Here is a 12,671-nt window from a genome sequence, read left to right on the forward strand (position 1 = left end):
TTCCTTGTATATCATAATATATTTCATCATTCGGATGTTCGTGTTACAAAATAATATAATCGCACATCTATTTCGAGAAAGTCATTGGCCACTGTAACAAATATAAACTGTATGCGCATATGTGCGTATATTCGCGATCACGCACGCCTCCGTTATCGTGCTTTGTACATGTATAATCCATCTGTAGCTCGTGACGAAACTTTAAGAAAATATATATTTACAATAAACCTCACGCCTGCGCTTCTTCGCGGAGAGAACAAAAGACCAAGGCTCGAGTACGTTCAACTGACTACGCGGTATAGACTTAGATTATGCGACAGTGACAGGAGAAACATCCCGCGGGCATGTAGGTCCGAGTGTGCGGGTGGATTTCCGGAGCCGCGCCGAGATGGAGAGAATCCTCGCTACCCTCGCTCAACTCCTCGATGCTGAACGTGTCGGTGAGGTCCTGCTTGTGCTTCGCGTTTTTCTCTCGCGCAGTCGGGAAGAGCGTCATTTCGTCCTCGCTGAAAAAAAAAAAAAAAGAAACAAGCGTAAAAGATCGTCAGGCTCCATTCAGCGAGAATTTCATTCCAAGTATACGTTGTATACCTCTCGCTGTCGCTGTGCCAGAACTCGATGAGAGTATTGTGCTTTTTCCTCTTCTGCGGTATGGGCAGTCGCTGTATCGGAATCAACGCCGTGTTGTTGCTACTGGCACAGCTGTCCGGCTCGTTGTCCGGCAGCTTGGTGTACTCGGAATTGCGCTGTATCCTCTTGGCCTGCTCTATTCTCGCCTCTGGAGAGTAAAAATACGTCAGCGCTTGATTATATCTTTACATCGAGATCGATAAGCCGACGTAATTATACCTAGTTTCTTCTGCAGCTGCTTGGTGCTAGACCTCGTCGGCTGAGGCTGATTTTTACCGCTGCTACAGCTGCTGTCGCTTCCCTAAAGCAAAGCCGCGATTAATTATTATTCAGCGACGCAATAACGGCTATATAAACATCGACTCACCGCGAAGACATTCTCCTCCTCGAGACGCGTGTTGGTTTTCGGGTCGCTGTCGATCCCGCTGTCCTCCATATTACACTCCTGTCATTATGCGTCTTCGGCAAGGCGTGGAATTGTTCAATCGACGGAAGCTCCTTCCCATGCAACTTGTTGGCTCCGAGTCGCCGCCAGCATTGGCCGAGCAGCTATTGATTTTTCCAGAGGATATATTATACGCGCTCGCGCTCGCTCGATCGAGCGGCTGATTAAAATACCTGTGTTTTTATTCGTCTCCGCGGTGTTGCAAAATTTCGATGTTAATTGGCATAAACAATGTTTATTTATCGAGCAACGATGTACTTGCGTTAGTCGACGGCGTCAAGCGTATCGGCGAGGTAAAAAGAGTGAATACGACAGGTATCCATGCTCCAAATATAAGATGTATTAACTGGTCTGATGATGGAGGAAAATTATGCAAACTGGCATTGAAAGCTCGGACAGTTTGACACCGAGTTCCGACGTGAACTAAGCATCGGGAATAACCTCCATGAGCAGCGGGGCTGCGCGTAGCGACTCCTGCGCATTCGAACGAGCAGCGAGTCTGCGCGTCGAGTCGTCATGACTACGAGGAGTCCATACTTTATCCAGCGAAATTTCGAATTCGACGAGTAGCACTTGGCGGTTGATTGTTGATTCGCGAACGAGTCGTCTCATGGCAACTGACGCGGGCTCACCTCGTGCGGGATTGTTAACCTCGCAGTTGGGGGTCTCGTAAAGAGAGAATATGCTGTGTCGTGATTTCGAGGAGTAAACCCGCTGACAAACGATCGCGATGCCGCCGTCCATGACGAAGAGGCAGTCCTCCAAGGCATCGGAGGTATCTTCTTTTCGTACATATCAGTTTTGGAGAATTAAAGCTCGATAGATAGTTATGGAATCTTGTTTAAAACCACTAGCTGAGCCTCTCGAGGAGTCGGACATCGAGACTCGACTTGGGGGGAGACATGGACTGGATGCGAGGAAAGGTCCTTTTGAGACCGGACGATCAACTCGTACTGTCGGAGGCCGTACGTACGTGTGTGACATAACTATACAGAACGGTGACGAGTAAACAATGCCATAATCTCGCAGGAGCTGAACGAGGAGATAGCCAGAGTGCTGACGACGCAGAATCCAAGGGTACCCGACAACCTGGTGCAATGGTCGTACAAGTACAAGGACTTCGTCAAGCTGCCGGACCCACCGAACATCGTCAGCATCCTGAACGTCCCTGGCACAATGTTGCACAAGGAGAGCGAGGAGGCCAAGAAGCAGATGTCTGGTGGATACCTGGGTAAGATCGAGGTTAAGTAAACCTGCACGTTTGAGCGCGCGTTGAGATCCCGACGAATTGTTTAGAGGAGAGCGAAGACGACGAGGCGAAGGAGAAGGAGAAGGAGAAGGAGAAGGAGAAGGAGAAGGAGAAGGAGAAGGAAGAAGACGAGGACGAGGGTATCGAGGAGGACGAAGATCAGGGGGAAGAGGGCCAAGACTCGGAGGAGCCGTCCAAGGCGGCAGACGCACCCGCCGAAGCCGAGGAAGGCGAGGAAGAGGAGATGGAGCGATCGAAGCCGAAGAAGATACCCAACCAGTTCAACTTCTGCGAGAGAGCCGCTCTCACCTACCAGAATCCCCTGAGGGTATTCATCCCCGTTTATCCATAATTCACTTTCCAACGATCTCGGTTATTAAGGTCGAATCGTATACAGGACATGTCGACGCAAACGATGCCACCGCCAACCGCTTCCTTCAACTCCAGCGTCTTTCAGTGGACAATCTTCGACGACTACCAGGAGGACTACTCGCAGCAGGAGCGAGAAAAGGACAAGGAGCGAAAAATGGCCGCGGCTTCGGTCCAGCAGCCGAGAAGCAGGGACGACTCGAAGAAGAAAGCTCAGCAGGACAGCACCGCGATGACCAACCGGATGCTCCAGTCCGTGAAAACGCTGGAACGGATGGTCAACCAGAACATATTCGACGACATATCCCAAGACTACAGGTACTGGGACGACCCGAGCGACGAGTTTAAGGACGGCGAGGGATCACTGCTGCCTCTGTGGAAGTTCTCCTACGACAAGACGAAGAAGCACGACGTGACCGATCTCTGCTTCAACGGCCGCTACTACGACCTCTTCGCCGTGGCGTTTGGATCGAGTACGCAAAGTCGGATATTCGACGACTATATCTTTTATACGCTTGTGATTGAAAGCAATTTACGTCCGACAGTGAGCTTCGACAACCCGCTGAGCACCGGGGCGGTCTGTCTCTTCTCCCTCAAAAATCCATCCTACCCGGAGTGGATCTGCACGACGGAGTCGGCCGTGATGTGCCTGGACTTTAACAAGCAGAACCCGCACCTCCTCGTCATCGGGAGAAAGGACGGCGCCGTGGCGGTGTACAACGTCATGCTGCCGTCGTCGGCGCCGCAGTACAAGAGCAACGAGGTCCTCCAGAAACACGCCGGTATCGTCTGGCAGGTAGGCCTCGAGAAACTCTCGAATCAAAATTCGAATAAAAATAATGGTGATCGGGGGGGGGGGTGGAAAGGTTTGCTGGGCGCCGGAGACGGAGGAGGGCAACCTGGCGTTCTACAGCGTCAGCGTGGACGGCAAGATCAACCACTGGGTGCTTAACCAGAACGAGCTAGGCCTCACGACCGTGATGACGCTGTTCCTCAATCAGCCGAGCATACCCGGTCCCGATGGCACTAATATCACGCTGAAAGGTCGATACTTGTACACGCACAGTTTTGTTCAATAATTTCCTTTATTTATGGTTTCGAGTACCGAGTGTCTGCAGGTTGCGGCACCTGCATAGCGTTTCACCCAAGCGAGCCGAACGTCTTCCTCGTGGGCACGGAGGAGGGCACGATCTACAAGTGCAACACCGCCTACAGCAGCGTTTACATGAGGACCTACGACGAGGCCCACAACATGCCTGTTTACCGGATCGTCTTCAACAAATACAACTCGAGCATTTTCGCCAGTTGCTCCGCCGACTGGAGGATCAAGATCTGGGAGGACGACAGACCGTGAGTCTCGTAGTTTTTCAATCGATTATCATTGCGGATTCTCAATCCCAAATCGTCGCGCAGCGAACCGCTCTTCATGTTCGATTTGGGAGTACCAATCGGCGACGTGCAGTGGGCCCCCTACAGCTCGACGGTCCTCGCTTGCGTCTCCAACGACGGCAAGCTCACCGTCTTCGACCTCAACGTCAACAAGTACCGGCCGATCTGCAGCCAATCCGTCGTCAACAAACGTCGAAGTCGACTCACTCGACTCGCCTTCAACCACACCCTACCCTTCCTCATCGTCGGCGACGACAAGTAAGCTTGGATTTTTCATTAATTCATTTTTATTGTTGCGGTAATCAATACAGTAACAACTTACATCAACGTTATCTCACATCGTTTTTCGTGACGTACAGTTAAGTGTGTCGAGTTTACAAGTGTAACAATTCCAGATTTTCGTATTTTTGTGATTAAACTAGGGGAACAATCAACACAATGAAACTCTCGCCGAACCTGAGGATAAAGGTCAAGCCGACGAAGAAGCAGGTGAATCTCTCGCATACGGATTTGGAGTCGATGAAGTTGGATAAATTACTGAGCTTCGTGAGAGAACCGCCTATACTGACACCGCCGAAGGATGTAAAGTCTGGCAATTGATGTTGAATCACGGGTAAATACATTTTTTCAAACGAACAACAACGTTTTGATTATTATCGTCAATTATCTTTCGTTCCTAATTGCAAGATGACGCATATTTGGCACTATAGTTTTATGCCTAATTTGCTTTAGTAAAATTTGGTAAGCAAAAACGTACGTTAAATTTTCTACAGCTCCAGCGATAAATAATTACTACAATTCATCGAATACACTTAAATTTAATCAAAACCTGCTTGATAAAAATGCCACACAGCGTATCTTGTGCAATCAACACATCACAGTTTGCGCTCGAATCACGCATATCGATACACTAAGATTACTATACAAAAGAATAAGAAAATACTTGAATTCTCAAAAAACCACTGGACGTGTTTCTCGTGTTTTTTTTTTTTTCATTTTCTTTGGCATGGAGAAATTTGTACCGATAATCAAAACTTTTGATTTACAAAAATTCATCGTTCACTTCTTCCAATGAGTGAGGGTCCTATATAAACAACTCTAGACTAATAATATTCGAAAAATATAATCGCAATATGCCAATATAAGTATATTTCTGACTACGAGATCTGACGATTATACCCTGCTACGGTAATATTGGTACGTGTGTTACGCTGATCTATATATAAATGCATTTACTGAAGATACGAGCTACAACAGCTTTTACGAGATCGGATAGTAATGCTTGAAGGCTTCGCATAGTCTTAGAACGTGTTGAATCGTGTAAAACATGCGATGATTAATGCTAGTTCTTTTCTTAAAAATTGTGCTAATCTTCGAATTAGAAAAAGTGATACTTTTTTTCTGAAGAATAATGCTTCTCGCCATCTTATCAATAGTTATCATCAACAAGGACATATATCACGGCGAAAAAGTAACAAGAATGTAAAACTATGTTCATTCATTACAACTACCTATATGACTAGTCATTTCTCAATCGTGAGAAATTTTTCCTGGCAATTCCGGACTTTCTATTACACCTTTGTAATACTTAATCTCTAGAAAGTCTCTTATATTATTTGGACTTGGCACTTGTCTACCAGCGAAATCTATGCTTGACATGGGATGTAAAAATTGCTCCGGGAAATCTCGGTTCTTCAAGAACCACGAGTCTCTCGTCATGGTTCCGTTCTTCGCGTAAAAAGGCAACAAATTCACGTGCAATCTGTTGATCTTGGAGTACTGGACCTTGAAAAACTCTCCTTCCGTTGCCTTTTCCCAGACGTATCCGTTATTATCCAGCACCGCTTTGTTCCTTGCCTTGACCAGCCAAGGTGACCTATTCAAATCGTCGCGATTGATGCCAACCACTACCTCGTGATCCCACGGTAGTATGTCTCCGTTACGCATAGCACCTAACAATGAATTAGCTTCCAGCCAATATCTGATACCGACTTCTTCTAATTTGTCGAATACGTGATAAGCTACTTTTCTCAAACCAGCGAGACAACAGGGTGGAGTATAGCGATTCTGGTATAGATATGACGGTATCCCATTGACTACAGATCCAAAGCAGTGAGTAGTTTCTCTTGAGCAGCCGTACCAATCTACATTGCTAGAGGCTCGAGTGACTTTTTTAATTCCCAGCTTCTCGTACATGACGCGTTCCCTGCTTCGATGGACTTGCTGTAACTTCCACTGAGCTTGCTGACTGCGATATAGAGGCTTTCCTTCATTGAAATGCGAATTTTTCAGGATGGTGACCTAGTAAAAAAGAAATCCTCCTTATGGATCACGCTTTGTTTCAGATAATATTCAATAGTATTACAAACATCAAAACAACTAAAAGAACGTTTTACATACTTGGAAAAAAAATCAAAATAAATGTACTTACCCTTAACATTCTTATTACTGGCAAAATAATCACAAAAAACAGTGCACAACAGAACAAAACTTTGAAAAGGGGGCAAAACTGTGTTAAAAAAAAAACACATGCAAAAGTACATTGCAAAAAATGAAAAAAGAAATAAAATGTAACATCACATATAAAAATATAGCCAATTTGCCAGACAACTCTTACCTTAATTCCAAGTGCTGTTGTTTGTAGATAAAGGGCATCCGTAAAAGGCATCATGAATGGATCTGATAATTTCTTTAGCAATTTAACATCCATTATTGTAACATGTTTTCCAACAACTGCATCACACTCTGTGTCAGATATTTTTGTAAAGCGCACACTCCATTCCTTTATCTTCAGTCTGACACCAAGGCATGTTAAAGTATTTTTACCTACAGGCACAGAAACAAGTCCTACTTTCCCTGCTTGATTAACTGCTTCCTGTGAATAAATTGCATTCTATCAATATCTTATTGAATCAAATTCTACAAATTAAATAAAGTATTACAAACCTGTAGGGTTTGTTTTGTAACCAGCCTTGTTGCATCAGGTAGAAAGACCACATACTTGGTGTGAACATAGGTCAATGGATTTCTCTCATCATACGATCGATTAAAACTTGGTTGCAAATTGACAAGATGAACATTCTTCAAACTTTCATTGGTAAAGTCTAACTCTAGAGGCGGATATAAAAATTCATCGCACACAATCACTATCGTGATAGCTGGAAAGGAGTTCAAAAGAAACTTGACGGTGGTGGCGATATCGTTTTCGAAGCTTTCGAACTGCCTTATGACAACTGTAACCAGGCGTGCTAGTCTCCGATGAAGCTTCTGTGGCATCTCCGTTATGCCAGGCTCCAGCAAAGACTGTGACTGGTCGACTGCAAAGAGTTTCCATATCTTGTACCATATGATGGTGTTGCCCAACAGTACAAGAATGAGCAGAGATTTGGCTAATTTCAGTCGCATTCTTGAGTCCATGTATCGTCAACCTATTTCAGCATCTTCAACATGGATTGGCATAGTTTTCAACTAGGTAAATCTATCTAAGCTTTGCTCAGCCTCTCACTGAGCCAGACAACTGCTCAACAATAAAAACGAAATGAATACATTCAAAATGCAAGCTGCAAAAATGTTTGCTCCAAGCCTTCTCTCAATACAATGAAAAGACGTCATACTAGTCTCCACCACCAAATAGCCCATCACACCGCTTCTCCTAACTCAGTAATTGGTCAGGTTAAGTACACCAAGTACTCGTAACTACCCTTATTCCACAGCCCTTCAATCAAGAAAACAGTCGAAAGTTGACATTCCGTCCACGGCCCGATAGGATATGCCTTTGTTTTCTCTCGCGACTCGACTGTCAGAATTACACCCGCACTGGGTATATCGTCCTCGACTATACGCAGGCACGTCCGGGTTGTTGGATAAACCGGGTGGAGAGGCTCTTGGGGGTGTCGTTGTGCTAAACTGGTCGTTCGAGAGCACATGGATCACGGGCGGCTACTCGGCAACGACGACGTGTGTGAAATTCGATTTCAACTGCTTGTGCGCGCTCGCAGCCCCTCAATCATCCGCGCGAAGGAACTTTCAAGATGGCGGCTTGTAGCTTTTCAAGCGCGCGCACTTTGAAAAGGTTTGTCAAAATTATATACGAATTTGAATACTCTTACCTCAAGAATTAAAAAAAGACAGTTTCTTGAGCGTTTATTTCGATAATATCATTACCATTTATTGCAAAGTATATTTTATTAAAGAAATACATAAAATTATTCAACATCAAATAATAGATATAAAAGCCTTTTTCAGATTCTCCTAAAAAGAAAAACTTAAGTACAAGCTTGGGAAAATAAAAATTAGAAACGAACTAACTTAATAGTAAATTAAAATCTTTGACGAGTTCGGTTATATTACAGGTCGGTGAGCATAAGAAGAAATAAAATAAAACTAATGACATTTGACACAGGAGCATCGAAATTGAAGGATAATGTGTAGGAAATTTAGTTGAAAAGACAGATTGTATTTCGTTAAATCTTTAAACGAATTCAAAAATGATTTTATTGAGTGAAAATTAAGTGGCCCAGAATAAACTATTGTGACTTATAATACGATTAATCTTAAACCACTTCATCTTTAACTTGTTTTTCACTAAACAGCAAGAAAAGTTAACATACTACGAGTGGTTCGTTTTCCTTGTCAAACTTATTGGCTGCCAACATTTTTATTTAAACATCATACTCTGGTGTCTTGCGTCGAGATTTCTATATGATTATTTATTATTTTTTCATTTATTCTTTACTTTTATCACGTGGTTGCGGCGATGGCCATAGTAGTACGACGATATAATTGTAGTAGTAGCAATTAATAATTCATAAATCATTGTCTTTCAAAATTATTTTACATCGATATATTATTCAATATAATCCATTTCATATATATTTCTATATTAATATAGACTTCTATCTGTTTTTTTTTCTCGATTAAATTTTTCTCAATATTTTTTTCTTCGCTCATTCTCGCATTTATCTCGCTTATTAAGGATCTTCATTAAAACCTCTTTTATAATTATATCGCACATGTCGCGTTTGCCAGACAAAAAAAACGCGTGGCAACGCGCGCGAGAAAAACACTTAATCAACCAGACAATAATTTTTTTTCATTCTTTTCGTTATTCATTTTTGTTTTCTTCATTATTAATTATAATTCACGACTCTTCGCTGCCACTTGATACAATAATGATCACGCGCTTTTGCTTCGCTCCGTCGTTCACTAGCGCAGAAAATAACCGCAGCGCGCAAGGCATGTTAAAAACGCTATACGCTTTGCTTACTCTTGTTTCTTTCTCCGTAAGAACTAAGTAGAGAGAGAGTGATTGACATTTAAAGAAACCAAAAAAAAGAAGAGAGGACGTGTTAATTTTAGATTTTCCTTTCTTTCTTTCCGTTTACAAACACATTTTGACATCGCATTGATTTTTCTTTGCCCCCCCCCTTCCTATAATATATATGCATACGCTTTCTGTCTTCCTTTCAACTTTTCGCTTCACCGCATCTTATACCTCTCACCCCCTACTGAAATACGCAATAAATCACGATTGTTTGTGACAAAAAAAACGGTAATAATAATAGTGCTAAAGGACTAGAAGCTACGTTAGAATTGATTTTTGTTAAGTTGAGGCATGACTGCAGGTATATATGGGTAAAGACGTTTTAATGCAATTATATAATTAAATTAATTCATTCATTTTCAATGCAACATGCAAATTTTAAAACGATGAGGATAAAATATAAGTGATTTCTTTTAAGTCAAAAAATACCTGCAGCACTAATGGTACAAAATCTAAATAAATTTTAGCGTCGTGACTCAATTTTATGCACGAAAATAAAGACTAAAATTGTAAGTGGGTTACACGTAACAACGGTATAAACAAAAGGATTCTTGAATTTTTGTACTCTTTTGATTAGGGTTTATCGGTTGGCCGAGCGATTATTTAAATGTAAAAGACGTACCCATCCCACACCTTGCATTACACTTTCCTCCTGTACAAAAACGAATCATTTCAAAGGCTTTAGTTTGCTTTCTCAAAAATTTTTCTTGTTAATTCTAAATTCTGCTGGAGACGTAAATTCTCTTTAGTTGCGCCCTGCTGGCATATAATCTTCTTAAATAATTTCTTTGAATCTTCTGCAATATTGAATATAAGTAGACGGAAGGTGCTTTTGACAAGCTTTAATTTTTTTGTAACTTTTTTTAAATACTTCGCTTGGCGTCGTCGAAATACGACATCGTTGTTTGCGACTTTGCAGTTTTTTGTTTAAGAGCTAATTCAACAAGGAGCGCATACAACAAGACGTTGAATTCGCAATGAGAACCAGTAACGATAATACATTATTTTACTTTTTTGGAGTCGAGAAAAGGAGAGACTGCAGCTATTAATATTCGATGTGAAAATTAAAAGTTCTGAGCAGCCCACTGAAATACATTCGGTAGGTGCTCCCGGGAAATTCACGATATTACGATTTTCCCTTTGATTACAATAAAATGTGGACGACAATATGGTAATTTTATTAGCTTTAAGTAACTTAGTCACATTGGGCTTCAAAAATTGCCATTAGGATATTGTTTATGAGTGAACGTGATTCCCGGAAAAACTTCACATTATAGTTTATATATACAAATAAAAAGCAAAATTTTAGCTACATCCCCTCAAGCCTCTACTTCCTCCACACGATAAATTTAGCTACTGCATAACAACAAAACTCCGTGGTCGCAGACTCGACCTGATAAAACGGACAGTGTGAGAATAGACACGACTAAAACTCGTCACAGATAATGAAAAACGCCTATTACGTTAATAATAATAATAATTATTAATTTCCGAATCTCACATTATTATAGTTTGTTTAATTATTATTCTTTAGCAGCACCGGTATCCCTAGTGGAATCCAATTATTTTTTCTTGACCTCAACCATATAATTACATGATTACTTTATTAACTAAGCCTTTCTTATATACTATCTATGTAAAGCGAAAAAAAATAAGAAATATCTCTCTTTCACTCTCTCGTTTGCTCATTCTTCCACGCACTTTCATGCTAAAACACTGCGTAACACACAGGGTCAAATAGTTAATAAATAAGATTATTATAATTAGAAATTATTCGATATACAACTAATCATGCGAATCGATAGAGATTCGAAAAGTTAAACAAATTCTATTGAGTCGCTTGTTTAGCAGCTCAATAAATCAATTTTACAAATCAGCTTTTTCCTTACTTCGAATTTAGTGTAATAATCAAAAGTCATTTTTAATTTACTTTGCAACTCATCGAAAATATATTGTAAATGTGTATTAACAAATAAATAACTTTCATTTTTGTCGGTTCGGAGAATAATACGAAAAAATTGTGGTTTTTTAAATTTCTTTTAATTAAAATCGAAGTACCGATAAAGCTGATTGTAGTATATACCTTTAACATTTTTTTCGATAACATGTATTCAGTAATCAAGTCCACAACTCAACTGTGTCCATATAACATGGGTGACATTGCGTGCTGAGCCTTTTTTAGAATAGTATTCAGGTATTGCCGATCATTTGGTGATATTTCTAGATTCACTTTCTTTTGAATACGCCAAACGGAAAATACAAGATGAAGAATTTGTGGTTAGACATTCATCCGTGTTAGCGGTTTATCAATTTCTAGTTTAATTTACTTTTTCAATTCTTCTCTTGTATCAAAGCATTACTCGTCCTCAGTATCACCATCACTACTATAATCTTGCAGAGCAATTGCCCTCGAGAATGGTGGTTCGTTCATCTGACTGAAAAAGGTGAATTACGATTCGTTTAGTTAACCCAATATAGTACGTTTTTCACGTATAGGGTAAACATGTAATACATGACTGAACGTAAATAAAAACTTTTTACGGGATTTTTAACATGCAATGTTTTTAGATCAAAGTCATCTATTAGTATTGTATAACCCTATACGATTGAGGTAGTCTCTAAGTTTCCGAAAAGAAAACGCTAAATATTCTACTTTTAACAAGACAAAGTAAACAGACTCAAAAATAACAAAAAGTAATCAATATAAAAAGAAATGTGTGTAGCTCTACTCAGAAAACTTGTCGACTACCAATGATATAATTGATATTTCATATAGTAATAACCTTTGTCCTGTGCATTACTCACGCTAATCTTCTATAGTGATTAAGCCACTCCTCGACCATCTGGGCAACGAGAAGCGGCCTTTTATGAAGTTTCTGTTGTGCCACTAGTATTCCGCCTTCGGTCGTGCACACATCAAGCCACTGCTTTAATATCGTTTCCTCGCGGCCCATCTCGTCGGGGCTGAGAAAGTGTATAGGCAGGAGTTTTCTATCGCGATCCATAAGCGGCATAAAAGTCGTCTGCATCTGCAGTTGCTGCATGGGACTGTTACCGCCACCAACGACATTGACGCCACCATGGTGCGATGCCAGGGCAGGAATCCGAGATGAAGAGTAGGGCTCGATGGGCACAAGAGCTGTGAAGTGACCGCGTGTATAACCCAAAGCTATGGGTGAACGTATACAGAACGAGGGCTCCCAGAGCAATGGCAAATACACTCCTTCAAATCTTGCATACCCTAAAATTTATTTTGTGCGATTCAA

The 12,671-nt window shown here is 41.4% G+C and overlaps 4 protein-coding genes and 1 long non-coding RNA gene across 10 annotated transcripts in view; 2 read left to right on the forward strand and 3 right to left on the reverse strand.

Annotated features, from left to right (window-relative positions):
• Positions 1-1,635, reverse strand: LOC100678872. The gene is made up of 5 exons (XM_008208696.4): positions 1,249-1,635; positions 998-1,179; positions 850-931; positions 592-778; positions 1-506 (listed from the first exon to the last, which is right to left on the reverse strand). Exons 2-5 carry the CDS (start codon positions 1,064-1,066, stop codon positions 305-307), a joined length of 540 nt encoding a protein of 179 aa, XP_008206918.1. The 5' UTR covers positions 1,067-1,179; positions 1,249-1,635; the 3' UTR covers positions 1-304.
• On the forward strand, positions 1,615-4,718 carry LOC100118850 (dynein intermediate chain 2, ciliary). Its single transcript, XM_016985679.3, has 10 exons — positions 1,615-1,850; positions 1,930-2,040; positions 2,105-2,306; positions 2,372-2,652; positions 2,722-3,166; positions 3,239-3,489; positions 3,560-3,737; positions 3,812-4,043; positions 4,107-4,340; positions 4,505-4,718. Exons 1-10 carry the CDS (start codon positions 1,806-1,808, stop codon positions 4,680-4,682), a joined length of 2,157 nt encoding a protein of 718 aa, XP_016841168.1. The 5' UTR covers positions 1,615-1,805; the 3' UTR covers positions 4,683-4,718.
• On the reverse strand, positions 4,352-8,152 carry LOC100118812 (fukutin-related protein). The gene is made up of 3 exons (XM_001602649.6): positions 7,029-8,152; positions 6,700-6,957; positions 4,352-6,383 (listed from the first exon to the last, which is right to left on the reverse strand). Exons 1-3 carry the CDS (start codon positions 7,497-7,499, stop codon positions 5,613-5,615), a joined length of 1,500 nt encoding a protein of 499 aa, XP_001602699.2. The 5' UTR covers positions 7,500-8,152; the 3' UTR covers positions 4,352-5,612.
• Positions 7,877-9,416, forward strand: LOC116738612. The gene is made up of 2 exons (XR_004345058.1): positions 7,877-8,154; positions 8,435-9,416. It is a non-coding gene; the product is annotated as an uncharacterized LOC116738612 (long non-coding RNA).
• The window catches only part of LOC100118774 (ubiquitin thioesterase trabid), a 9,378-nt gene continuing 5,874 nt past the window's right edge, over positions 9,168-12,671 (reverse strand). For 5 of the 6 annotated variants that reach the window (XM_016985675.3, XM_016985674.3, XM_008208691.4 and 2 more), the window contains exons 10-11: positions 12,211-12,646; positions 9,168-11,840 (exon numbers count right to left, since the gene is read on the reverse strand). In XM_016985675.3, coding sequence (XP_016841164.1) covers positions 11,762-11,840; positions 12,211-12,646 — 515 coding nt within the window. In that variant the 3' untranslated portion in view covers positions 9,168-11,761. Of the gene's footprint in view, positions 11,841-12,188; positions 12,647-12,671 lie in introns of all 6 variants that reach the window. The other variant, XM_016985676.3, reaches the window with a different exon arrangement.

This window comes from Nasonia vitripennis, chromosome 5, assembly GCF_009193385.2.
Source record: "Nasonia vitripennis strain AsymCx chromosome 5, Nvit_psr_1.1, whole genome shotgun sequence".
NCBI classification, from domain to species: domain Eukaryota; kingdom Metazoa; phylum Arthropoda; class Insecta; order Hymenoptera; family Pteromalidae; genus Nasonia; species Nasonia vitripennis.

Coding starts and splice junctions, on each gene's coding strand:
- LOC100678872 (XM_008208696.4), bottom strand. CDS start 1,066: ATGGAGGACAGCGGGATCGACAGCGACCCGAAAACCAACACGCGTCTC. Junction 932..997: donor AGGAGGAGAATGTCTTCGCG/GTGAGTCGATGT, acceptor GCTTTGCTTTAG/GGAAGCGACAGCAGCTGTAG. Junction 507..591: donor TGGCACAGCGACAGCGAGAG/GTATACAACGTA, acceptor TTTTTTTTTCAG/CGAGGACGAAATGACGCTCT.
- LOC100118850 (XM_016985679.3), top strand. CDS start 1,806: ATGCCGCCGTCCATGACGAAGAGGCAGTCCTCCAAGGCATCGGAG. Junction 3,167..3,238: donor CGCCGTGGCGTTTGGATCGA/GTACGCAAAGTC, acceptor TACGTCCGACAG/TGAGCTTCGACAACCCGCTG. Junction 4,044..4,106: donor ATCTGGGAGGACGACAGACC/GTGAGTCTCGTA, acceptor ATCGTCGCGCAG/CGAACCGCTCTTCATGTTCG.
- LOC100118812 (XM_001602649.6), bottom strand. CDS start 7,499: ATGGACTCAAGAATGCGACTGAAATTAGCCAAATCTCTGCTCATTCTT. Junction 6,958..7,028: donor TTACAAAACAAACCCTACAG/GTTTGTAATACT, acceptor ATTTATTCACAG/GAAGCAGTTAATCAAGCAGG. Junction 6,384..6,699: donor CAACAGCACTTGGAATTAAG/GTAAGAGTTGTC, acceptor CTTTTTTACTAG/GTCACCATCCTGAAAAATTC.